General features: G+C 48.9%; 1 protein-coding gene across 1 annotated transcript; it reads right to left on the bottom strand.

Annotated features, from left to right (window-relative positions):
- Window positions 1-2,555: 2,555 nt before the first annotated feature.
- On the bottom strand, window positions 2,556-17,489 carry LOC138643457 (protein P200-like). Its single transcript, XM_069732362.1, has 14 exons — window positions 17,477-17,489; window positions 17,179-17,225; window positions 16,906-17,034; window positions 16,759-16,845; window positions 16,507-16,635; window positions 16,276-16,425; window positions 15,730-15,858; window positions 13,785-13,913; window positions 12,375-12,524; window positions 4,164-4,685; window positions 3,765-4,040; window positions 3,324-3,473; window positions 3,114-3,263; window positions 2,556-2,738 (listed from the first exon to the last, which is right to left on the bottom strand). Exons 1-14 carry the CDS (start codon window positions 17,487-17,489, stop codon window positions 2,556-2,558), a joined length of 2,244 nt encoding a protein of 747 aa, XP_069588463.1.
- Window positions 17,490-26,050: the final 8,561 nt, after the last annotated feature.

A 26,050-nucleotide genomic window follows, 5' to 3' on the forward strand; every position in this document is an offset into this window, starting at 1 on the left:
TTGCAATTTCATGGGGAAAAGACACCAACTTAGAACATTTATTTGGACTATATTTATAGCTGATAGAGGAGGAAGGGGAATACAAGGGAACCTCCTGGAGGAAGAAGATATTATGGATGCCAGAGGGGGAAGGAGACTGACTTGTGATGATGTCACAATGGAACCTCCTGGCGGAAGAAGATATTATGGATACCAGAGGGGGAAGGAGACTGACTTGTGATGATGTCACAATGGAACCTCCTGGAGGAAGAAGATATATTATGGATGCCAGTGAGGGAAGGAGACTGACTTGTGATGAAGTTTACATGGGAACCCCCTGGAAGAGGAATATATTTTATGGATGCCAGTGGGGGATGGAGACTGACTTGTGATGATGTTACAATTGATTCTCCTGAAGGAAGGAGATATTGTGGATGCCAGTGGGGGAATGGGACTGAATTGTGATGATATTACAAGGGAACCTCCTGGAGGAAAGATGTGTTATGGATGCCAGGGAGGGAAGGGGACTGAATTGTGATGATGTTACAAGGGAATCACCTGGAGTAAGGAGATATTATGGATGCCAGCGGGTGAAAGAGACTGATTTGTGATGATGTTACAATTGAACCTCCTGGAGGAAGGAGATATTATTGATGCCAGTGGAGGAAGGACAGTGACTTGTGATGATGTTACCTGGTAACCTCCAGGAAGAAGGAAATTTTATGGATTCCAGTGGGGGAAGGAGACTGACTAGTGAACTGAGATGGAGGGATGAATGACATATAGAGAGAAGTAAATGACTTGACGCCACCCAGGAACCAGTCCAAAATACATAGATTAAGGACACACTGAAGGGAAACATGAGTAAAACAGTATTTTTTTGTATAGAATATATAAGAATGTCTGAAACCAGATATCGTTTAATCCCTGAACCTGCTTAAAAAACAGAAGGGAAGCAAAATTCTGCCTCCTTGTTATACGGTCATTAAATTATTAAATTAACTGCTGATTCATGAAGCTACTACACTAAATGATGACAAATGTTTCCTCCGCCGCTTGCATTTCCTCCTATTAACGGTGTAAACACACTGCTGCTCAGCGCACGGAGTGATAAGCGGCGCAGATTACAATGATTAAGTGTTGTTTGATCTAATTTATCTGCACATATGTTCCCTGACACGTTATGGAAACTGAACTTTACTTGTAAACAGCTTCGAAAAAATGCAAGATTACGATAATGAGTTTTGCTTATCCTGTGAACATATGGTGATATTTACCATGGGGGTTTTTTTTTTTTTTTTTAGAGAACATTGCTGCCACCTTGTGGCCACATTTAATATTGCATCAATGCGGAAATTGTGGACAAAGGCAATATCTTACCCAAAAATCAGACCTGAAATGTTACTGTAAATTAAACTAAATCAATGCATGTAACAGTGCTTATAAATAAAACTAGATTTTCACTTGATTTCTATGTTTCAATATATCTTGCACAGAATCTTTAACGCCTTCATTACTCTTTTATGGCATTCACTGTGCGCCAAAATTTACCTAGTAACATGATACTACAGATCAGTATGATTGCAGCATTACCAATTTTACAAAGCTTTTTTATTCTTACTTTTCAGTTTTGAAACAATTCAGAACTTTGTAAAAAAAAAATTTGTTTATGTGTCACAGTTTATAGGTTTTTTTTGTTTGTTTTTTTCATCAGCCGTCCGAATGTTTATTTTTTCTTATTTTTATTGGTATCATTTTATTAATTTTTTTTCAGTTTTAAAAATTGTTTATTTACTTTTTAAATTATTTATATAATTTATTTTAGATTTTTAAAATCACTTCTTAATAAATTTTTTACTTTATTTTTTTTTGGGCCTATGGAACTTGAACCTGCGACCATTTAAATGCTCAAATTGCATTATGCAATACCGTAGTATTATTATTTTTTTATTCTGATACAAAGCTCCAAAATTACTGCAAAGATAAAGAGTTCAATGATAAAATTCTTCCTGCAGTCACCACCAGGGGGAGCTGTTTATACATTTAACTTTGCAATGCACAGCATGCAGTCAGCTCTTCAGCTCCCTCTAGAGGTGGCTGTAATGAGACATTTTTCATTTACGTGCCCTTTTTTTTTACTTTTTGCAGGTAATTTGAAGATGAGTATGATTTCTGTATCACTGACCTTTGCACATCTGCAGGGTATGACCCGATAGGTGTAATATAACACACCATGACCTCTCTACTTCTCATATATTTCACATGATTGATCTGTAATATGACTGTATTCACAGAGTAACAATGTGAAATCTGTTAATCTAGAAAGTCAGATAGTCTGGCACTTGTCTCCAGCACAAAACAAAATCGGTTTAAGGAAGAAATTTAACAAAAAATAGAAGCAAGAGAGTAATTTTCTTCTTTTAAAGAGAATTTCCACCAAACCAGCAAGACTTTAAGTCGGTCAGCTCTGCATAGCAATGATAAAAACAACATGAAAAAATGTAAACATTATGTAAAAAAAAAGTCATATGAAAAGTCTGTGCAGTTATAAAAGTACGAAATGAAGTCAGAGTTGATTATGCAGTAAGCAGCGAAGCCACAAGAGGGCAGTATTGATCCCTAGATTTCTGTTCCTCTTCTGATCTAATAAATGTTGAATGTCCAATATCACAATCAGACAGAGGATCGTCCACAGACTCCAGGGGAGCGTCCACAGACTCCAGGGGATCGTCCACAGACTCCAGAGGAGCGTCCACAGACTCCAGAGGAGCGTCCACAGACTCCAGAGGAGCGTCCACAGACTCCAGAGGATCCTCCACAGACTCCAGAGGAGCGTCCACAGACTCCAGAGGAGCGTCCACAGACTCCAGAGGAGCGTCCACAGACTCCAGAGGAGCGTCCACAGACTCCAGAGGAGCATCCACAGACTCCAGAGGAGCGTCCACAGACTCCAGGGGAGCGTCCACAGACTCCAGAGGAGCGTCCACAGACTCCAGAGGAGCATCCACAGACTCCAGAGGAGCGTCCACAGACTCCAGAGGAGCGTCCACAGACTCCAGAGGAGCGTCCACAGACTCCAGAGGATCCTCCACAGACTCCAGAGGAGCGTCCACAGACTCCAGAGGAGCATCCACAGACTCCAGAGGAGCGTCCACAGACTCCAGGGGAGCGTCCACAGACTCCAGAGGAGCGTCTACAGACTCCAGAGGATCATCCACAGACTCCAGAGGATCATCCACAGACTCCAGGGGAGCGTCCACAGACTCCAGAGGAGCGTCTACAGACTCCAGAGGAGCATCCACAGACTCCAGAGGATCATCCACAGACTCCAGAGGAGCGTCCACAGACTCCAGAGGAGCGTCCACAGACTCCAGAGGAGCATCCACAGACTCCAGAGGAGCATCCACAGGCTCCAGAGGATCATCCACAGACTCCAGAGGATCATCCACAGACTCCAGAGGATCATCCACAGACTCCAGAGGAGCGTCCACAGACTCCAGGGGAGCGTCCACAGACTCCAGAGGAGCGTCCACAGACTCCAGAGGAGCGTCCACAGACTCCAGGGGAGCGTCCACAGACTCCAGAGGAGCGTCCACAGACTCCAGGGAATCGTCCACAGACTCCAGAGGAGCGTCCACAGACTCCAGAGGAGCATCCACAGACTCCAGAGGATCTTCCACAGACTCCAGAGGAGCGTCCACAGACTCCAGAGGATCATCCACAGACTCCAGAGGAGCGTCCACAGACTCCAGAGGATCGTCCACAGACTCCAGAGGAGCGTCCACAGACTCCAGAGGATCATCCACAGACTCCAGAGGAGCGTCCACAGACTCCAGAGGATCGTCCACAGGCTCCAGAGGAGCGTCCACAGACTCCAGAGGATCTTTCACAGGCTCCAGAGGAGTGTCCACAGACTCCAGGGGATCGTCCACAGACTCCAGAGGAGCGTCCACAGACTCCAGAGGAGCGTCCACAGACTCCAGAGGAGCGTCCTCAGACCCCAGAGGATCGTCCACAGACTCCAGAAGAGCGTCCACAGACTCCAGAGGATCGTCCACAGACTCCAGGGGAGCGTCCACAGACTCCAGAGGAGCGTCCACAGACTCCAGGGGATCGTCCACAGACTCCAGAGGAGCGTCCACAGACTCCAGAGGAGTGTCCACAGACTCCAGAGGAGCGTCCACAGACTCCAGGGGATCGTCCACAGACTCCAGAGGAGCGTCCACAGACTCCAGAGGAGTGTCCACAGACCCCAGAGGATCGTCCACAGACTCCAGAAGAGCGTCCACAGATTCCAGAGGATCGTCCACAGACTCCAGAGGAGCGTCCACAGACTCCAGGGGATCGTCCACAGACTCCAGAGGAGCGTCCACAGACTCCAGAGGAGCGTCCACAGACCCCAGAGGATCGTCCACAGACTCCAGAAGAGCATCCACAGACTCCAGAGGAGCGTCCACAGACTCCAGAGGAGCGTCCACAGACCCCAGAGGATCGTCCACAGACTCCAGAGGAGCATCCACAGACTCCAGAGGAGCATCCACAGACTCCAGAGGAGCGTACACAGACTCCAGAGGAGCATACACAGACTCCAGAGGAGCGTCCACAGACTCCAGAGGAGCGTCCACAGACCCCAGAGGATCGTCCACAGACTCCAGAGGAGCATCCACAGACTCCAGAGGACCATCAACAGACTCCAGAGGAGTGTACTGTTATGAGTTATGATTAGGCAATTCAGTACCACAATGGACATAGCGGTCAGAGTACATACAGTGATCTGACAATAACCCAAAAATATAGAACGAGCTCTGAGACGTGCGAACTCTGCTGACCGCAATCTCTAATCCTCTCCAACAACACTAGAGGCAGCCGTGGATTGCTCCTAATGCTCCCTATGCAACTCGGCACAGCCTGAGAAACTAGCTAGCCTGAAGATAGAAAATAAGCCTACCTTGCCTCTGAGAAATACCCCAAAGGAAAAGGCAGCCCCCCACATATAATGACTGTGAGTTAAGATGAAAAGACAAACGTAGAGATGAAATAGATTTAGCAAAGTGAGGCCCGACTTTCTGAACAGAGCGAGGATAGGAAAGGTAACTTTGTGGTCAACACAAAACCCTAAAAACCACACAAAGGGGGCAAAAAGACCCTCCGTACCGAACTAACGGCACGGAGGTACACCCTCTGCGTCCCAAAGCTTCCAGCAAAACAAATAGAAAAGCTGGACAGAAAAAACAGCAAACAAAATAGCAAAGGAAAACTTAGCTATGCAGAGCAGCAGGCCACAGGAACAATCCAGTAGAAAACAAGTCCAATACTGTAACATTGACAGGAGGCCAGGATCAAAGCACTAGGTGGAGTTAAGTAGAGCAGCACCTAACGACCTCACCATATCACCTGAGGAAGGAAACTCAGAAGCCGCAGTACCACTTTCCTCCACCAACGGAAGCTCACAGAGAGAATCATCAGAAGTACCACTTGTGACCACAGGAGGGAGCTCTGCCACAGAATTCACAACAGTACCCCCCCCTTGGGGAGGGGTCACCGAACCCTCACCAGAGCCCCCAGGCCGACCAGGATGAGCCACATGAAAGGCACGAACAAGATCGGGAGCATGGACATCAGAGGCAAAGACCCAGGAATTATCTTCCTGAGCATAACCCTTCCACTTAACCAGATACTGGAGTTTCCGTCTTGAAACACGAGAATCCAAAATCTTCTCCACAATATACTCCAACTCCCCCTCCACCAAAACCGGGGCAGGAGGGTCAACAGATGGAACCACAGGTGCCACGTATCTCCGCAACAATGACCTATGGAATACATTATGTATGGAAAAAGAATCTGGAAGGGTCAGACGAAAAGACACAGGATTAAGAACCTCAGAAATCCTATACGGACCAATGAAACGAGGTTTAAACTTAGGAGAGGAAACCTTCATAGGAATATGACGAGAAGATAACCAAACCAGATCCCCAACACGAAGTCGGGGACCCACACAGCGTCTGCGATTAGCGAAACGTTGAGCCTTCTCCTGGGACAAGGTCAAATTGTCCACTACATGAGTCCAGATCTGCTGCAATCAGTCCACCACAGTATCCACACCAGGACAGTCCGAAGACTCAACCTGTCCTGAAGAGAAACGAGGATGGAACCCAGAGTTGCAGAAAAATGGCGAAACCAAGGTAGCCGAGCTGGCCCGATTATTAAGGGCGAACTCAGCCAAAGGCAAAAAGGACACCCAGTCATCCTGATCAGCAGAAACAAAGCATCTCAGATATGTTTCCAAGGTCTGATTGGTTCGTTCGGTCTGGCCATTAGTCTGAGGATGGAAAGCCGAGGAAAAAGACAAGTCAATGCCCATCCTACCACAAAAGGCTCGCCAAAACCTCGAAACAAACTGGGAACCTCTGTCAGAAACCATATTCTCAGGAATGCCATGTAAACGAACCACATGCTGGAAGAACAATGGCACCAAATCAGAGGAGGAAGGCAATTTAGACAAGGGTACCAGATGGACCATCTTAGAAAAGCGATCACAGACCACCCAAATGACTGACATCTTTTGAGAAACGGGAAGATCTGAAATAAAATCCATAGAGATATGTGTCCAAGGCCTCTTCGGGACCGGCAAGGGCAAAAGCAACCCACTGGCACGAGAACAGCAGGGCTTAGCCCGAGCACAAATCCCACAGGACTGCACAAAAGTAGGCACATCCCGCGACAGAGATGGCCACCAAAAGGATCTAGCCACTAACTCTCTGATACCAAAGATTCCAGGATGACCAGCCAACACCGAACAATGAACCTCAGAGATAACTTTATTCGTCCACCTATCAGGGACAAACAGTTTCTCTGCTGGACAACGATCAGGTTTATTAGCCTGAAATTTTGCAGCACCCGCCGCAAATCAGGGGAGATGGCAGACACAATTACTCCTTCCTTGAGGATACCCGCCGGCTCAGACAAACCCGGAGAGTCGGGCACAAAACTCCTAGACAGAGCATCCGCCTTCACATTTTTAGAGCCCGGAAGGTACGAAATCACAAAGTCAAAATGGGCAAAAAACAGCGACCAACTAGCCTGTCTAGGATTCAACCGCTTGGCAGACTCGAGATAAGTCAAGTTCTTATGATCAGTCAATACCACCACGCGATGCTTAGCTCCTTCAAGCCAATGACGCCACTCCTCGAATGCCCACTTCATGGCCAGCAACTCTCGGTTGCCCACATCATAATTTCGCTCAGCAGGCGAAATCTTCCTGGAAAAAAAAGCGCATGGTTTCATCACTGAGCAATCAGAACCTCTCTGCGACAAAACAGCCCCTGCTCCAATCTCAGAAGCATCAACCTCGACCTGGAACGGAAGAGAAACATCTGGTTGACACAACACAGGGGCAGAAGAAAAACAACGCTTCAACTCTTGAAAAGCCTCCACAGCAGCAGAAGACCAATTGACCACATCAGCACCCTTCTTGTTCAAATCGGTCAATGGTTTAGCAATACTGGAAAAATTGCAGATGAAGCGACGATAAAAATTAGCAAAGCCCAGGAACTTTTGCAGACTTTTCAGAGATGTCGGCTGAGTCCAATCATGGATGGCTTGGACCTTAACAGGATCCATCTCGATAGTAGAAGGGGAAAAGATGAACCCCAAAAATGAAACCTTCTGCACACCAAAGAGACACTTTGATCCTTTCACAAACAAAGAATTAGCACGCAGGACCTGAAAAACCGTTCTGACCTGCTTCACATGAGACTCCCAATCATCTGAGAAGATCAAAATGTCATCCAAGTACACAATCAGGAATTTATCCAGGTACTCTCGGAAGATGTCATGCATAAAGGACTGAAACACTGATGGAGCATTGGCAAGTCCGACTGGCATCACTAGATACTCAAAATGACCCTCGGGCGTATTAAATGCAGTTTTCCATTCATCGCCTCGCTTAATTCGCACAAGATTATACGCACCACGAAGATCTACAGTGGGGCAAAAAAGTATTTAGTCAGTCAGCAATAGTGCAAGTTCCACCACTTAAAAAGATGAGAGGCGTCTGTAATTTACATCATAGGTAGACCTCAACTATGGGAGACAAACTGAGAAAAAAAAATCCAGAAAATCACATTGTCTGTTTTTTTAATATTTTATTTGCATATTATGGTGGAAAATAAGTATTTGGTCAGAAACAAAATTTCATCTCAATACTTTGTAATATATCCTTTGTTGGCAATGACAGAGGTCAAATGTTTTCTGTAAGTCTTCACAAGGTTGCCACAAACTGTTGTTGGTATGTTGGCCCATTCCTCCATGCAGATCTCCTCTAGAGCAGTGATGTTTTTGGATTTTTGCTTGGCAACATGGACTTTCAACTCCCTCCAAAGGTTTTCTATAGGGTTGAGATCTGGAGACTGGCTAGGCCACTCCAGGACCTTGAAATGCTTCTTACGAAGCCACTCCTTCGTTGCCCTGGCGGTGTGCTTTGGATCATTGTCATGTTGAAAGACCCAGCCACGTTTCATCTTCAATGCCCTTGCTGATGGAAGGAGGTTTGCACTCAAAATCTCACGATACATGGCCCCATTCATTCTTTCATGTACCCGGATCAGTCGTCCTGGCCCCTTTGCAGAGAAACAGCCCCAATGCATGATGTTTCCACCACCATGCTTTACAGTAGGTATGGTGTTTGATGGATGCAACTCAGTATTCTTTTTCCTCCAAACACGACAAGTTGTGTTTCTACCAAACAGTTCCAGTTTGGTTTCATCAGACCATAAGACATTCTCCCAAAACTCCTCTGGATCATCCAAATGCTCTCTAGCAAACTTCAGACGGGCCCGGACATGTACTGGCTTAAGCAGTGGGACACGTCTGGCACTGCAGAATTTGAGTCCATGGTGGCGTAGTGTGTTACTTATGGTAGGCCTTGTTACATTGGTCCCAGCTCTCTGCAGTTCATTCACTAGGTCCCCCCACGTGGTTCTGGGATTTTTGCTCACCGTTCTTGTGATCATTCTGACCCCACGGGGTGGGATTTTGCGTGGAGCCCCAGATCGAGGGAGATTATCAGTGGTCTTGTATGTCTTCCATTTTCTAATTATTGCTCCCACTGTTGATTTCTTCACTCCAAGCTGGTTGGCTATTGCAGATTCAGTCTTCCCAGCCCGGTGCAGGGCTACAATTTTGTTTCTGGTGTCCTTTGACAGCTCTTTGGTCTTCACCATAGTGGAGTTTGGAGTCAGACTGTTTGAGGGTGTGCACAGGTGTCTTTTTATACTGATAACAAGTTTAAACAGGTGCCATTACTACAGGTAATGAGTGGAGGAAAGAGGAGACTCTTAAAGAAGAAGTTACAGGTCTGTGAGAGCCAGAAATCTTGATTGTTTGTTTCTGACCAAATACTTATTTTCCACCATAATATGCAAATAAAATGTTTAAAAAAAACAGACCATGTGATTTTCTGGATTTTTTTTTCTCAGTTTGTCTCCCATAGTTGAGGTCTACCTATGATGTAAATTACAGACGCCTCCCATCTTTTTAAGTGGTGGAACTTGCACTATTGCTGACTGACTAAATACTTTTTTGCTCCACTGTATCTTGGTGAACCAACTAGCCCCCTTAATCCGAGCAAACAAATCAGATAATAATGGCAAGGGGTACTGAAATTTAACCGTGATCTTATTTAGAAGGCGGTAATCTATACAAGGTCTCAGCGAACCATCCTTCTTGGCTACAAAAAAGAACCCTGCTCCTAATGGCGACGATAACGGGCGAATATGCCCCTTCTCCAGGGATTCCTTCACATAACTGCGCATAGCGGCGTGCTCAGGCACGAATAAATTAAACAGTCGACCTTTTGGGAATTTACTACCAGGAATCAAATTGATAGCACAATCACAATCCCTATGCGGAGGTAGGGTATCGGACTTGGGCTCATCAAATACATCCCGGTAATCAGACAAGAACTCTGGAACCTCAGAAGGGGTGGATGACGAAATTGACAGAAATGGAACATCACCATGTAACCCCTGACAACCCCAGCTGGACACCGACATGGATTTCCAATCTAATACTGGATTATGGACTTGTAGCCATGGCAACCCCAACACGACCACATCATGCAGATTATGCAACACTAGAAAGCGAATAACCTCCTGATGTGCAGGAGCCATGCACATGGTCAGCTGGGTCCAGTATTGAGGCTTATTCTTGGCCAAAGGCGTAGCATCAATTCCTCTCAATGGAATAGGACACTGCAAGGGCTCCAAGAAAAACCCACAACGCTTAGAATACTCCAAGTCCATCAAATTCAGGGCAGCGCCTGAATCCACAAATGCCATGACAGAATACGATGACAAAGAGCAGATCAAGGTAACGGACAGAAGAAATTTTGACTGTACCGTACCAATGGTGGCAGACCTAGCGAACCGCTTAGTGCGCTTAGGACAATCAGAGATAGCATGAGTGGAATCACCACAATAGAAACACAGCCCATTCAGGCGTCTGTGTTCTTGCCGTTCAACTCTGGTCAAAGTCCTATCGCACTGCATAGGCTCAGGTTCAAGCTCAGGTAATACCGCCAAATGGTGCATAGATTTACGCTCACGCAAGCGTCGACCGATCTGAATGGCCAAAGACATAGACTCATTCAGACCAGCAGGCATAGGAAATCCCACCATGACATCTTTAAGGGCTTCAGAGAGACCCTTTCTGAACATAGCTGCCAGCGCAGATTCATTCCATTGAGTGAGCACGGACCACTTTCTAAATTTCTGACAATATACCTCTATCTCATCCTGACCCTGACAAAGGGCCAGCAAATTTTTTTCTGCCTGATCCACTGAATTAGGTTCATCGTACAGCAATCCAAGCGCCAGGAAAAACGCATCGATATTACTTAATGCAGGATCTCCTGACGCAAGAGAAAATGCCCAGTCCTGAGGATCGCCACGCAAAAAAGAAATAACGATCCTAACTTGTTGAACTGGGTCACCAGAGGAGCGAGGTTTCAAAGCCAAAAATAGTTTACAATTATTTTTGAAACTCACAAACTTGACTCTATCTCCAAAAAACAAATCTGGAATAGTCTTGAATCTTTTGTACTCTTGCCGTGAGCTGATCCACACATGAAGACAGACCTTTAATGTCCATTGCAACACCTGTGTCCTGAACCACCCAAATGTCTAGGGGAAAAAAAAGGCAAAACACAGTGCAGAGAAAAAAAAATGGTCTCAGAACTTCTTTTTTCCCTCTATTGAGAAACATTAGTACTTTTGGCCTCCTGTACTGCTATGAGTTATGATTAGGCAATTCAGTACCACAATGGACATAGCGGTCAGAGTACATACAGTGATCTGACAATAACCCAAAAATATAGAACGAGCTCTGAGACGTGGGAACTCTGTTGACCGCAATCCCTGATCCTCTCCAACAACACTAGAGGCAGCCGTGGATTGCGCCTAACGCTCCCTATGCAACTCGGCACAGCCTGAGAAACTAGCTAGCCTGAAGATAGAAAATAAGCCTACCTTGCCTCAGAGAAATACCCCAAAGGAAAAGGCAGCCCCCCACATATAATGACTGTGAGTTAAGATGAAAAGACAAACGTAGAGATGAAATAGATTTAGCAAAGTGAGGCCCGACTTTCTGAACAGAGCGAGGATAGGAAAGGTAACTTTGCGGTCAACACAAAACCCTAAAAACCACACAAAGGGGGCAAAAAGACCCTCCGTACCGAACTAACGGCACGGAGGTACACCCTCTGCGTCCCAGAGCTTCCAGCAAAACAAATAGAAAAGCTGGACAGAAAAAACAGCAAACAAAATAGCAAAGGAAAACTTAGCTATGCAGAACAGCAGGCCACAGGAACAATCCAGTAGAAAACAAGTCCAATACTGGAACATTGACAGGAGGCCAGGATCAAAGCACTAGGTGGAGTTAAGTAGAGCAGCACCTAACGTCCTCACCACATCACCTGAGGAAGGAAACTCAGAAGCCGCAGTACCACTTTCCTCCACCAACGGAAGCTCACAGAGAGAATCAGCAGAAGTACCACTTGTGACCACAGGAGGGAGCTCTGCCACAGAATTCACAACAGCGTACACAGACTCCAGAGGAGCATCCACAGACTCCAGAGGAGCGTCCACAGACTCCAGAGGATCGTCCACAGACTCCAGAGGTTCTTCCACAGACTCCAGAGGATCTTCCACAGACTCCAGAGGAGCGTCCACAGACTCCAGAGGATCGTCCACAGACTCCAGAGGAGCGTCCACAGACTCCAGAGGAGCGTCCACAGACTCCAGAGGAGTGTCCACAGACTCCAGAGGAGCATCCACAGACTCCAGAGGAGCGTCCACAGACTCCAGAGGAGCATCCACAGACTCCAGAGGAGCGTCCACAGACTCCAGAGGAGCATCCACAGACTCCAGAGGATCGTCCACAGACTCCAGAGGATCATCCACAGACTCGAGAGGAGCATCCACAGACTCCAGAGGATCGTCCACAGACTCCAGAGGATCGTCCACAGACTCCAGAGGAGCGTCCACAGACTCCAGAGGAGCGTCCACAGACTCCAGAGGATCGTCCATTACACACTGAATGGGAATTGTCACCATTACACACTGAATGGGAAACCACTGGGTAAATCTGACAGGGAGAAGGACTTGGGGATCCTAGTTAATGATAAACTTACCTGGAGCAGCCAGTGCCAGGCAGCAGCTGCCAAGGCAAACAGGATCATGGGGTGCATTAAAAGAGGTCTGGATACACATGATGAGAGCATTATACTGCCTCTGTACAAATCCCTAGTTAGACCGCACATGGAGTACTGTGTCCAGTTTTGGGCACCGGTGCTCAGGAAGGATATAATGGAACTAGAGAGAGTACAAAGGAGGGCAACAAAATTAATAAAGGGGATGGGAGAACTACAATACCCAGATAGATTAGCGAAATTAGGATTATTTAGTCTAGAAAAAAGACGACTGAGGGGCGATCTAATAACCATGTATAAGTATATAAGGGGACAATACAAATATCTCGCTGAGGATCTGTTTATACCAAGGAAGGTGACGGGCACAAGGGGGCATTCTTTGCGTCTGGAGGAGAGAAGGTTTTTCCACCAACATAGAAGAGGATTCTTTACTGTTAGGGCAGTGAGAATCTGGAATTGCTTGCCTGAGGAGGTGGTGATGGCGAACTCAGTCGAGGGGTTCAAGAGAGGCCTGGATGTCTTCCTGGAGCAGAACAATATTGTATCATACAATTAGGTTCTGTAGAAGGACGTAGATCTGGGGATTTATTATGATGGAATATAGGCTGAACTGGATGGACAAATGTCTTTTTTCGGCCTTACTAACTATGTTACTATGTTACTATGTTACTATGTCCACAGACTCCAGAGGAGCATCCACATACTCCAGAGGAGCATCCACAGACTCCAGAGGAGCGTCCACAGACTCCAGAGGAGCGTCCACAGACTCCAGAGGAGCATCCACAGACTCCAGAGGATCGTCCACAGACTCCAGAGGAGCGTCCACAGACTCCAGAGGATCGTCCACAGACTCCAGAGGAGAGTCCACAGACTCCAGAGGGGCATCCACAGACTCCAGAGGAGCATCCACAGACTCCAGAGGATCATCCACAGACTCCAGAGGAGCATCCACAGACTCCAGAGGAGCATCCACAGACTCCAGAGGAGCCTCCACAGACTCCAGAGGAGCATCCACAGACTCCAGAGGAGCCTCCACAGACTCCAGAGGAGCATCCACAGACTCCAGAGGAGCGTCCACAGACTCCAGAGGAGCATCCACAGACTCCAGGAGATCGTCCACAGACTCCAGAGGAGCATCCACAGACTCCAGAGGAGCGTCTACAGACTCCAGAGCATCATCCACAGACTCCAGAGGATCGTCCACAGACTCCAGAGGAGCGTCCACAGACTCCAGAGGACCGTCCACAGACTCCAGAGGATCATCCACAGACTACAGAGGAGCGTCCACAGACTACAGAGGAGCGTCCACAGACTCCAGAGGATCATCCACAGACTCCAGAGGAGCATCCACAGACTACAGGGGAGCGTCCACAGACTCCAGAGGAACATCCACAGACTCCAGAGGAGCGTCCACAGACTCCAGAGGAGCCTCCACAGACTCCAGAGGATCATCCACAGACTCCAGAGGAGCGTTCACAGACTACAGAGGAGCGTCCACAGACTAGAGGGGAGCGTCCACAGACTCCAGAGGAGCGTCCACAGACTCCAGAGGATCATCCACAGACTCCAGAGGAGCGTCCACAGACTCCAGAGGAGCGTCTGGAGCGCCCACAGACACAGGGCCACGAGTTCTCGGTACCAGGCCTCTCTGGTTCGGTTCTGAGGGTGTCACAGTGGCTAGACCTGGTCCGCTACCCTGCTAAGGGGCGTCCAATAAAGGTGGACAGGGGTTCGTGACGCCAACTGTGGGGTTCGGTCAGGGTGACCGACGCTGCTGTGGGGTCCGCTGGGGTGATGGAATGGCAGCTAGATGGTATACCTTCCCACAGGTGAAGTATGTCCCCAGGGCTTCCCAGTGAGGTGGATGGTGATGGTGTGAGGTACAGTCAATAATGAGGACACAAGGTTGCAGTCTCTTTACCTCTTTACTGAAGACTTCAAGATCCGCAATCCAGAGCATGCTTAACAGGGCTATCAGAGAACGGCCGGTCCGATGGGCACATCCAGAATTCGCTTTGCAGGTGGAAATCGTTGCCTACCAATAGCGCATGTGTGTTGTATTGCTACCCTGCTGAGCATTCGGAATAGTCCTCACAACGTCTGTTCTCGTTCGTTCGTTCTTTCTAATTCGTTCCAGATGTTTCTAGTTCAACGTCCCCCAGGTATGTTATGGCTAGGACGCACCCGTATGACGGGAAGGCCTGGAGTTCTTCCGGGACCCTAGAGACGCCCCTCTCCCACTGTTGCCCCCTATGTCTTCGTAGGTGTTTAGGTGAGACAGACAACCTATAATTAACTGTCCTGCGGAGTTTGAAGTAAAGCGTAGAGTCAGTTACTCCCTCGGTGTTCCGGCCACCGGCTACGCGCCTCAGTAGGATGTTGTCTTGGTCTCGCGGCACGACTCCTACTGACTCTCCTTTGTGCTTGATCTCGTTTCTCACTGTTCCACAATATCCTTCGCTTCGTGTCTCTTTCTTAGGATACCGCCGCGGGGTGTGCAGGCTCGGTTCCGTAACGTTCTATTCTGGTCGCTAGGTGCCTGCCAGATTCCCACGCCTGACAGGGACCCCCTGTGTCTTCTCCCTGCAACACCCCCTGCCACGGGATGTTGCCTGAATCCAACCCAGTCAGCTTCTGACTAACTTCCTATCCAACCCCTAGTTTTAACAGTGTGAGGAGTGGCCCAATAAATAAAGCCCTTTGCTCCCCCTAGTGGCCGGAGTGTGAAGTGTAATGTGTGCTGGTGATACCTGGTCAGTAGAATTCCTTCAGTGCCATCAGACGTACCATCACTCACCCTTAATGGCAGAGTGTCATACTGCAACGACCAGATCTCAGGGGTGCTGCACGTCCCCCGACTCCAGAGGAGCATCCACAGACTCCAGAGGGGCCTCCACAGACTCCAGAGGGGCGTCCACAGACTCCAGAGGAACATCCACAGACTCCAGAGGAGCATCCACAGACTCCAGAGGAGCGTCCACAGACTCCAGAGGATCGTCCACAGACTACAGAGGAGCGTCCACAGACTACAGAGGAGCGTCCACAGACTCCAGAGGATCATCCACAGACTCCAGAGGAGCATCCACAGACTCCAGAGAATCATCCACAGACTCCAGGGGAGCATTTACAGACTCCAGAGGAGCGTCCACAGACTCCAGGGGAGCATCCGCAGACTACAGAGGAGCGTCCACAGACTCCAGAGGAGCGTCCACAAACTCCAGAGGAGCGTCCACAGACTCCAGAGGATCGTCAACAGACTCCAGAGGAGCGTCCACAGACTAGAGAGGAGCGTCCACAGACTCCAGAGGATCATCCACAGACTCCAGAGGAGCGTCCACAGACTACAAAGGAGCATCCACAGACTCCAGAGGAGCATCCACAGACTCCTGAGGAGCGTCCACAGACTACAGAGGAGCGTCCACAGACTCCAGAGGAGCATCCACAGACTCCAGAGGAGCATCCACAGACTCCAGAGGAGCATCCACAGACTCCAGGGGAGCATTCACAGACTCCAGAGGAGCGTCCACAGACTCCAGGGGAGCGTCCACAGACTACCGAGGAGCGTCCACAGACTACAGAGGAGCGTCCACAGACTCCAGAGGAACGTCCACAGACTCCAGAGGATCGTCCACAGACTCCAGAGGAGCGCCCACAGACTCCAGAAGAGAGTCCACAGATTTCAGAGGAGCGTCCACAGACTCCAGAGGATCATCCACAGACTCCAGAGGAGCGTCCACAGACTACAAAGGAGCATCCACAGACTCCAGAGGAGCGTCCACAGACTCCTGAGGAGCGTCCACAGACTACAGAGGAGCGTCCACAGACTCCAGAGGAGCATCCACAGACTCCAGAGGAGCATCCACAGACTCCAGAGGAGCATCCACAGACTCCAGGGGAGCATTCACAGACTCCAGAGGAGCGTCCACAGACTCCAGGGGAGCGTCCACAGACTACCGAGGAGCGTCCACAGACTACAGAGGAGCGTCCACAGACTCCAGAGGAACGTCCACAGACTCCAGAGGATCGTCCACAGACTCCAGAGAAGCGTCCACAGACTACAGAGGAGCGTCCACAGACTCCAGAGGATCGTCCACAGACTCCAGAGGAGCGCCCACAGACTCCAGAAGAGAGTCCACAGATTTCAGAGGAGCGTCCACAGACTACAGAGGAGCATCCGCAGACTACAGAGGAGCGTCCACAGACTACAAAGGAGCTTCCACAGACTCCAGGGGGGCGTCCACAGACTCCAGAGGATCATCCACAGACTCCAGAGGAGCGCCCACAGACTCCAGAAGAGAGTCCAGAGACTCCAGAGGATCGTCGACAGACTCCAGAGGAGCGTCCACAGACTAGAGAGGAGCGTCCACAGACTCCAGAGGATCATCCACAGACTCCAGAGGAGCGTCCACAGACTACAAAGGAGCATCCACAGACTCCAGAGGAGCGTCCACAGACTCTTGAGGAGCGTCCACAGACTACAGAGGAGCGTTCACAGACTCCAGAGGAGCATCCACAGACTCCAGAGGAGCATCCACAGACTCTAGGGGAGCATTTACAGACTCCAGAGGAGCGTCCACAGACTCCAGGGGAGCGTCCACAGACTACAGAGGAGCGTCCACAGACTCCAGAGGAACGTCCACAGACTCCAGAGGATCGTCCACAGACTCCAGAGAAGCGTCCACAGACTACAGAGGAGCGTCCACAGACTCCAGAGGAGCGCCCACAGACTCCAGAGGAGCGCCCACAGACTCCAGAAGAGAATCCACAGATTTCAGAGGAGCGTCCACAGACTACAGAGGAGCATCCGCAGACTACAGATGAGCGTCCACAGACTACAGAGGAGCGTCCACAGACTCCAGGGGGGCGTCCACAGACTACAGAGGATCATCCACAGACTCCAGAGGAGCGCGCACAAACTCCAGAAGAGAGTCCAGAGACTCCAGAGGAGCGTCCACAGACTACAGAGGAGCTTCCACAGACTCCAGAAGAGCGTCCACAGACTCCAGAGGATCATCCACAGACTCCAGAGGAGCGTCCACAGACTACAAAGGAGCATCCACAGACTCCAGAGGAGCGTCCACAGACTCCTGAGGAGCGTCCACAGACTACAGAGGAGCGTCCACAGACTCCAGAGGGGCATCCACAGACTCCAGAAGAGCATCCACAGACTCCAGGGGAGCATTCACAGACTCCAGAGGAGCGTCCACAGACTCCAGGGGAGCGTCCACAGACTACAGAGGAGCGTCCACAGACTACAGAGGAGCGTCCACAGACTCCAGAGGAACGTCCACAGACTACAGAGGATTGTCCACAGACTACAGAGAAGCGTCCACAGACTACAGAGGAGCGTCCACAGACTCCAAAGGATCGTCCACAGACTCCAGAGGAGCGCCCACAGACTCCAGAAGAGAGTCCACAGATTTCAGAGGAGCGTCCACAGACTACAGAGGACCATCTGCAGACTACAGAGGAGGGTCCACAGACTACAGAGGAGCGTCCACAGACTCCAGGGGGGCGTCCACAGACTCCAGAGGATCATCCACAGACTCCAGAGGAGCGCCCACAGACTCCAGAAGAGAGTCCAGAGACTCCAGAGGAGCGTCCACAGACTACAGAGGAGCTTCCACAGACTTCAGAAGAGCGTCCACAGACTCCAGAGGATCATCCACAGACTCCAGAGGAGCGTCCACAGACTCCTGAGGAGCGTCCACAGACTACAGAGGAGCGTCCACAGACTCCAGAGGAGCATCCACAGACTCCAGAGGAGCATCCACAGACTCCAGGGGAGCATTCACAGACTCCAGAGGAGCGTCCACAGACTCCAGGGGAGCGTCCACAGACTACAGAGGAGCGTCCACAGATTACAGAGGAGCGTCCACAGACTCCAGAGGAACGTCCACAGACTCCAGAGGATCGTCCACAGACTCCAGAGAAGCGTCCACAGACTACAGAGGAGCGTCCACAGACTCCAGAGGATCGTCCACAGACTCCAGAGGAGCGCCCACAGACTCCAGAAGAGAGTCCACAGATTTCAGAGGAGCGTCCACAGACTACAGAGGAGCATCCACAGACTACAGAGGAGCATCCACAGACTACAGAGGAGCGTCCACAGACTCCAGGGGGGCGTCCACAGACTCCAGAGGATCATCCACAGACTCCAGAGGAGCGCCCACAGACTCCAGAAGAGAGTCCAGAGACTCCAGAGGAGCGTCCACAGACTACAGAGGAGCTTCCACAGACTCCAGAAGAGCGCCCACAGACTCCAGAGGAGCGTCCACAGACTCCAGAGGAGCGTCCACAGACTCCAGAGAAGCGCCCACAGGCTCCAGAGGAGCGTCCACAGACTCCAGAGGAGCGTCCACAGACTCCAGAGGATCATCCACAGACTCCACGGGAGCGTCCACAGACTCCAGAGGAGCGTCCACAGACTCCAGAAGAGCGCCAACAGACTCCAGAGGAGCATCCACAGACTCCAGAGGAGCATCCACAGACTCCAGTGGAGCAACCACAGACTCCAGAGGAGCGTCCACAGACTCCAGATGAGCGTCCACAGACTCCAGAGGAGCATCCACAGACTCCAGAGGAGCATCCACAGACTCCAGGGGAGTGTCCACAGACTCCAGAGGAGCGTCCACAGCCTCCAAAGGAGCGTCCACAGACTCCAGAAGAGCGCCCACAGACTCCAGAGGAGCGTCCACAGACTCCAGAGGAGCGTCCAGAGACTCCAGAGGAGCGTCCACAGACTACAAATGAGCGTCCACAGACTCCAGAGGAGCGTCCACAGACTCCAGAGGAGTGTCCACAGACTCCACAGGAGCGTCCACAGACTACAGAGGAGTGTCTACAGACTCCAGAGGAGCGTCCCCAGACTCCAGAGGAGCGTCTACAGACTACAGAGGAGCGTCCACAGACTACAGAGGATCGTCCACAGACTACAGAGGATCGTCCACAGACTCCAGAGGAGCATCCACAGACTCCAGGGGAGCATCCACAGACTCAAGAGGAGCGTCCACAGACTACAGAGGAGCGTCCACAGACTCCAGAGGAGCGTCCACAGACTCTGTCATCTCTTCCTGGACTTCAACTTCATGAAGAAGGAAGAAAAACGAGACTTCCTTTCCGTTTTCAACACCTCCCTGACCAAGCAAAATTTTAGTTTTTGCACTTTTTCCAGGATCGTCAAAAGCTATTTGAGGGCTCGGGGATTTTTTGCATTTTTTTAAACTTCTTACTGTAGCGAAAAACAGGGGAAAAACAGACTCCAGAAGAGCGCCCACAGACTCCAGAAGAGCGTCCACAGACTCCAGAGGAGCGTCCACAGACTCCAGAGGAGCGTCCACAGACTCCAGAAGAGCGCCCACAGGCTCCAGAGGAGCGTCCACAGACTCCAGAGGAGCAGCCACAGTCTCCAAAGGAGCGTCCACAGACTCCAGAAGAGCGCCCACAGACTCCAGAGGAGCGTCCACAGACTCCAGAGGAGCGTCCACAGACTCCAGAGGATCGTGCACAGACTCCAGGGGAGCGTTCACAGACTCCAGAGGAGCGTCCACAGACTCCAGAGGAGCGTCTACAGACTCCAGAGGAGCTTCCACAGACTCCACGGGAGCGTCCACAGACTACAAAGGAGCGTCCACAGTCTCCAGAGGAGCGTCCACAGACTCCAGAGGAGCGTCCACAGACTCCACAGGAGCGTCCACAGACTACAGAGGAGCGTCTACAGACTCCAGATGAGCGTCCTCAGACTACAGAGGAGCGTCCACAGACTCCAGAGGATCATCCACAGACTCCAGAGGAGCCTCCACAGACTACAGAGGAGTGTCCACAGACTCCAGATGAGCGTCCACAGACTACAGAGGAGCGTCCACAGACTCCAGAGGAGTGTCCAGAGACTACATAGGAGCGTCCACAGACTACAGAGGATCATCCACAGACTCCAGAGGAGCATCCACAGACTCCAGGGGAGCGTTCACAGACTACAGAGGAGCGTCCACAGTCTCCAGGGGAGCGTCCACAGACTACAGAGGAGCGTCCACAGACTCCAGAGGAGCGTCCACAGACTCCAGAGGATCGTCCACAGACTCCAGAGGATCGTCCACAGACTTCAGAAGATCGTCCACAGACTCCAGAGGAGCGTCCACAGACTCCAGAGGATCGTCCACAGACTCCAGAGGAGCATCCACAGACTCCAGAGGAGCGTCCACAGACTCTGTCATCTCTTCCTGGACTTCAACTTTATGAAGAAGGAAGAAAAACGAGACTTCCTTTCCGTTTTCAACCCCTCCCTGACCAAGCAAAATTTTAGTTTTTGCACTTTTTCCAGGATCGTCAAAAGCTATTTGAGGGCTCGGGGATTTTTTGCATTTTTTTTAACTTCTTACTGTAGTGAAAAACAGGGGAAAAACAGACTCCAGAAGAGCGCCCACAGACTCCAGAAGGGCGTCCACAGACTCCAGAGGAGCGTCCACAGACTCCAGAGGAGCGTCCACAGACTCCAGAAGAGCGCCCACAGGCTCCAGAGGAGCGTCCACAGTCTCCAGAGGAGCATCCACAGACTCCAGGGGAGCGTCCACAGACTCCAGAGGAGCGTCCACAGACTCCAGAGGAGCGTCCACAGACTCCAAAGGAGCGTCCACAGACTCCAGAAAAGCGTCCACAGACTCCAGAGGAGCGTCCACAGACTCCAGAGGATCGTCCACAGACTCCAGGGGAGCGTTCACAGACTCCAGAGGAGCGTCCACAGACTCCAGAGGAGCGTCCACAGACTCCAGAGGAGCTTCCACAGACTCCAGGGGAGCGTCCACAGACTACAAAGGAGCGTCCACAGTCTCCAGAGGAGCGTCCACAGACTCCAGAGGAGCGTCCACAGACTCAACAGGAGCGTCCACAGACTACAGAGGAGCGTCTAGAGACTCCAGATGAGCGTCCTCAGACTACAGAGGAGCGTCCACAGACTCCAGAGGAGCCTCCACAGACTCCAGAGGAGCCTCCACAGACTACAGAGGAGTGTCCACAGACTCCAGATGAGCGTCCACAGACTACAGAGGAGTGTCCACAGACTCCAGAGGAGCGTCCACAGGCTCCAGAGGAGCGTCCAGAGACTACATAGGAGCGTCCACAGACTACAGAGGATCATCCACAGACTCCAGAGGAGCATCCACAGACTCCAGAGGAGCATCCACAGACTCCAGGGGAGCATCCACAGACTCCAGAGGAGCGTCCACAGACTCCAGAGGAGCATCCACAGACTCCAGAGGAGCATCCACAGACTCCAGGGGAGCATCCACAGACTCCAGAGGAGCATCCACAGACTCCAGAGGAGCATCCACAGACTCCAGGGGAGCGTTCACAGACTACAGAGGAGCATCCACAGACTCCAGGGGAGCGTTCACAGACTACAGAGGAGCGTCCACAGTCTCCAGGGGAGCGTCCACAGACTACAGAGGAGCGTCCACAGACTCCAGAGGAGCCTCCACAGACTCCAGAGGATCGTCCACAGACTCCAGAGGATCGTCCACAGACTTCAGAAGATCGTCCACAGACTCCAGAGGATCGTCCACAGACTCCAGAGGAGCATCCACAGACTCCAGAGGAGCGTCCACAGACTCTGTCATCTCTTCCTGGACTTCAACTTCATGAAGAAGGAAGAAAAACGAGACTTCCTTTCCGTTTTCAACCCCTCCCTGACCAAGCAAAATTTTAGTTTTTGCATTTTTTCCAGGATCGTCAAAAGCTATTTGAGGGCTCGGGGATTTTTTGCATTTTTTTTTACTTCTTACTGTAGTGAGAAACGGGGGAAAAAATCTAACTTTGGTGAAATGTTGAAAAATACACCATTTTTAAAATTGTTCTATTGGTTTTTGTTTTTACAGTGTTCATTGTGCACTAAATGTGACTGGCTGGCATCATTCTCCATGTAGTAATAATAATCTTTATTTTTATATAGCACTAACATATTCCGCAGCGCTTTGCACACATTATCATCGCTGTCCCCGATGGGACTCACTATATAGATTCCATATCGGTATGTCTTTGCAATGTGGGAGGATACCGGAGATCCTGGAGGAAATCCACGCAAACCCGGGGAGAACATACAAACTCCTTGCAGATGTTGTCCTTGGTGGGATCTGAACCCAGGACTCCAGCGCTGCAAGGCTGCTGTGCTAACCACTGAGCCACCGTGCTGCCCGTACATGTATCTGCATTATAGGTCCATGATGGATCCATTTCAGGACTGGATTTTTGCATGGTGAGATGGCGATTGTATTGTTACCATTTTAGGGGAACGTATATTCTATATACAATATTAAAATTGTTTTTTATGATTTTTTTAACTGAAAAATGACAATTCCAGGATTTTAGGTTATTTTTTGCAAAAAATAAAAATAAATATTAATAATTACCTTTAACAAATTATCTATCATCTACATATATATATATATATATATATATATATATATATATATATATATATATAATCTATGTTATCTATCTATCTATTATCTATCATATATCTCTTATCTATCTATTATCTATCTATCTTCTATTTATCTATCTATTATCTATCTATCTATCTATTATCTATCTATCTATCTATCTATCTATCTATCTATCTATCTATCATCTATCTATCATCTATCTATTTATCTATATATTTTCTATCTATGTATCTATCTCATATTTCTATGTTAAATCTGATTACCCCACATCCTCGATCTGAGGCCATTATTCATAAATATTACATGTCGTGACCCCACGTTCCGGATGTTTTAGCTCTTGTATCTGGGGATTTGCTCTGTGTTTTCCTGTGTGTCCGCAGTTATCAGCTCAGCAGTGATTTCTCTTCTTGGTGGATGCCTTTGTGCATGGTGTTGTTGGCACGGTGCGGACCCCTGAGAGCTGTAGCTTTGCCTCCGTGATCTATGGCGGGGGGATAGTGCTGACTTGCCCGGGGCGCAGCCGCCCTTATGGGCATATTTTGAATAAAACATTGTTATTATGGTAATCATCCGCATTTTGCCAAAGTTCCTATTTCCACAATGCCACCTAGAGCTGACCTCTGCGCTGCTCCTTCTGTCTGGGGGGATAAAAACCAGGAGCTGAACATCACTATTCTCTTCCTGTAGTCAGACCATACACATCTACAGGTGCTTCTCACAAAATTAGAATATCATCAAAAAGTTAATTTATTTCAGTTCTTCAATACAAAAAGTGAAACTCATATATTCTATAGAGTCATTACACACACAGAGCGATCTATTTCATGTGTTTATTTCTGTTAATGTTGATGATTATGGCTTACAGCCAATGAAAACCCATAAGTCATTATCTCAGTAAATTAGAATACTTTATGACACCAGCTTGAAAAATGATTTTAAAATCTGAAACGTCGGCCTCCTGAAATGTATGTTCAGTAAATGCACGCAATACTTGGTCGGGGCTCCATTTGCATCAATTACTGCATCAATGCGGCATGCCATGGAGTAATTGATGCAGAATGAGCCCTGACCAAGTATTGAGGTCATTTACTGAACGTACATTTCAGTAGGACAACATTGCGGATTTTAAAATCATTTTTCAAGCAAGTGTTATAAAGTATTCTAATTTACTGAGATAATGACTTTTGGGTTTTCATTGGCTGTAAGCCATAAGCATCAACATTAACAGAAATAACCACTTGAAATAGATCACTCTGTGTGTAATGACTCTATATAATATAGGAGTTTGACTTTTTTGTATTGAAGAACTGAAATAAATTAACTTTTTGATGATATTCTAATTTTGTGAGATGCTCGTGTACACATAGAATAGATAGATATACAGATGTCAGACATCTACACCCACTCATCAGCTCTTATGTGCGGAGGCTGACCGACATAACACTACGGGCATGGTGTAGCTGGTATTCAACTACTGCCCTCTGCTGCCTACAAAGCCTTGCCAACATATGTAACATTGAGGTCCAACGTGTGGTGACATTGCACACCAGTCGGTGAGCTGGAAGTTGCAAACACTGCTGCAGCACTGTCCGGGTGGCGGCAGCATATGCAACTTACTTTTACAAGTAGGGCAGGCATTTCTGGGTAGGTTTTAAGAAACTGCTGAACCACTAAGTTGAGCACGTGGGCCAGGCATGGTAAGTGTGCAGGGTTGCCAAGCTTCAGAGCCACCACCAGGTTAATGCCATTGTGACACATGACCATGCCTGGTTGTAGGTTCAGGGTTTAAAGCCACTGATCAGTCTGGTCTGTTAGACATTTCAACAATTTCGTGGTGGTGTGCAGTTTATCACCTAAGCAGATTAGCTTCAGCACAGCTTGTTGCCACTTGGCCAAGGCAGTACTGCAGTGCTCCCAGCTTGTGACTGATCTTGACGTTTCTGAGATGGAGGGTGAGGAGGTGCAGGAACTACACAAGTAAATTCCATGGCAGACAATATGATCAGTGATAACAAAAATTCCCCATTAAATGTCACCTGCTTAACCCAGCAGGAAGTACGTCGGCGTCTAAAAATCACTAAAATTGACAAATCTCCGGGCCCGGATGGGATACACCCCCGAGTACTGCAGGAATTAAGTACAGTCATTGATAGACCATTATTTTTAATCTTTAAAGACTCCATGATAACAGGGTCTGTACCACAGGACTGGCGTAAAGCAAATGTGGTGCCAATATTCAAAAAGGGGACAAAAACTGAACTCGGAAATTATAGGCCAGTAAGCTTAACCTCTACTGTGGGTAAAATCCTGGAGAGCATTCTAAGGGATGCTATACTGGAGTATCTGAGGAGGAATAACCTCATGACCCAGTATCAGCACGGGTTTACTAGGGACCGTTCCTGTCAGACAAATCTGATCAATTTCTATAAAGAGGTAAGTTCTGGACTGGACCAAGAGAACCCAGTGGACGTAGAGTATATGGACTTCTCAAAAGCTTTTGATACGGTGCCACACAAAAGGTTGATACATAAAATGAGAATAATGGGGATAGAGGAAAATATGTGTAAGTGCGTTAAGAGCTGGCTCAGGGATAGGAAACAAAGGGTGGTTATTAATGGAGCACACTCTGACTGGGTCGCGGTTAGCAGTGGGGTACCACAGGGGTCAGTATTGGGCCCTCTTCTTTTTAACATATTTATTAATGACCTTGTAGGGGACATACGGAGCAGAATTTCAATATTTGCAGATGACACTAAACTCTGCAGGGCAATCAATACAGAGGACAATTTTATATTACAGGATGATTTATGTAAACTGGAAGCTTGGGCTGATAAATGGCAAATGAGCTTTAATGGAGATACATGTAAGGTCATGCACTTGGGTAGAAGTAATAAGATGTATAACTATGTGCTTAATTCTAAAACTATGG

This window comes from Ranitomeya imitator, chromosome 6 (assembly GCF_032444005.1).
Source record: "Ranitomeya imitator isolate aRanImi1 chromosome 6, aRanImi1.pri, whole genome shotgun sequence".
Taxonomy (NCBI): Eukaryota; Metazoa; Chordata; class Amphibia; order Anura; family Dendrobatidae; genus Ranitomeya; species Ranitomeya imitator.

Bases quoted from the DNA above. Each gene is read 5' to 3' on its own strand.
- LOC138643457 (XM_069732362.1), bottom strand. The intron at 3,474-3,764 runs GTGGACGCTCCT...GCTCCCCTGGAG, and splicing joins TGGATGATCCTCTGGAGTCT to TCTGTGGACGCTCCTCTGGA. The intron at 3,264-3,323 runs GTGGACGCTCCT...GCTCCTCTGGAG, and splicing joins TGGACGCTCCTCTGGAGTCT to TCTGTAGACGCTCCTCTGGA.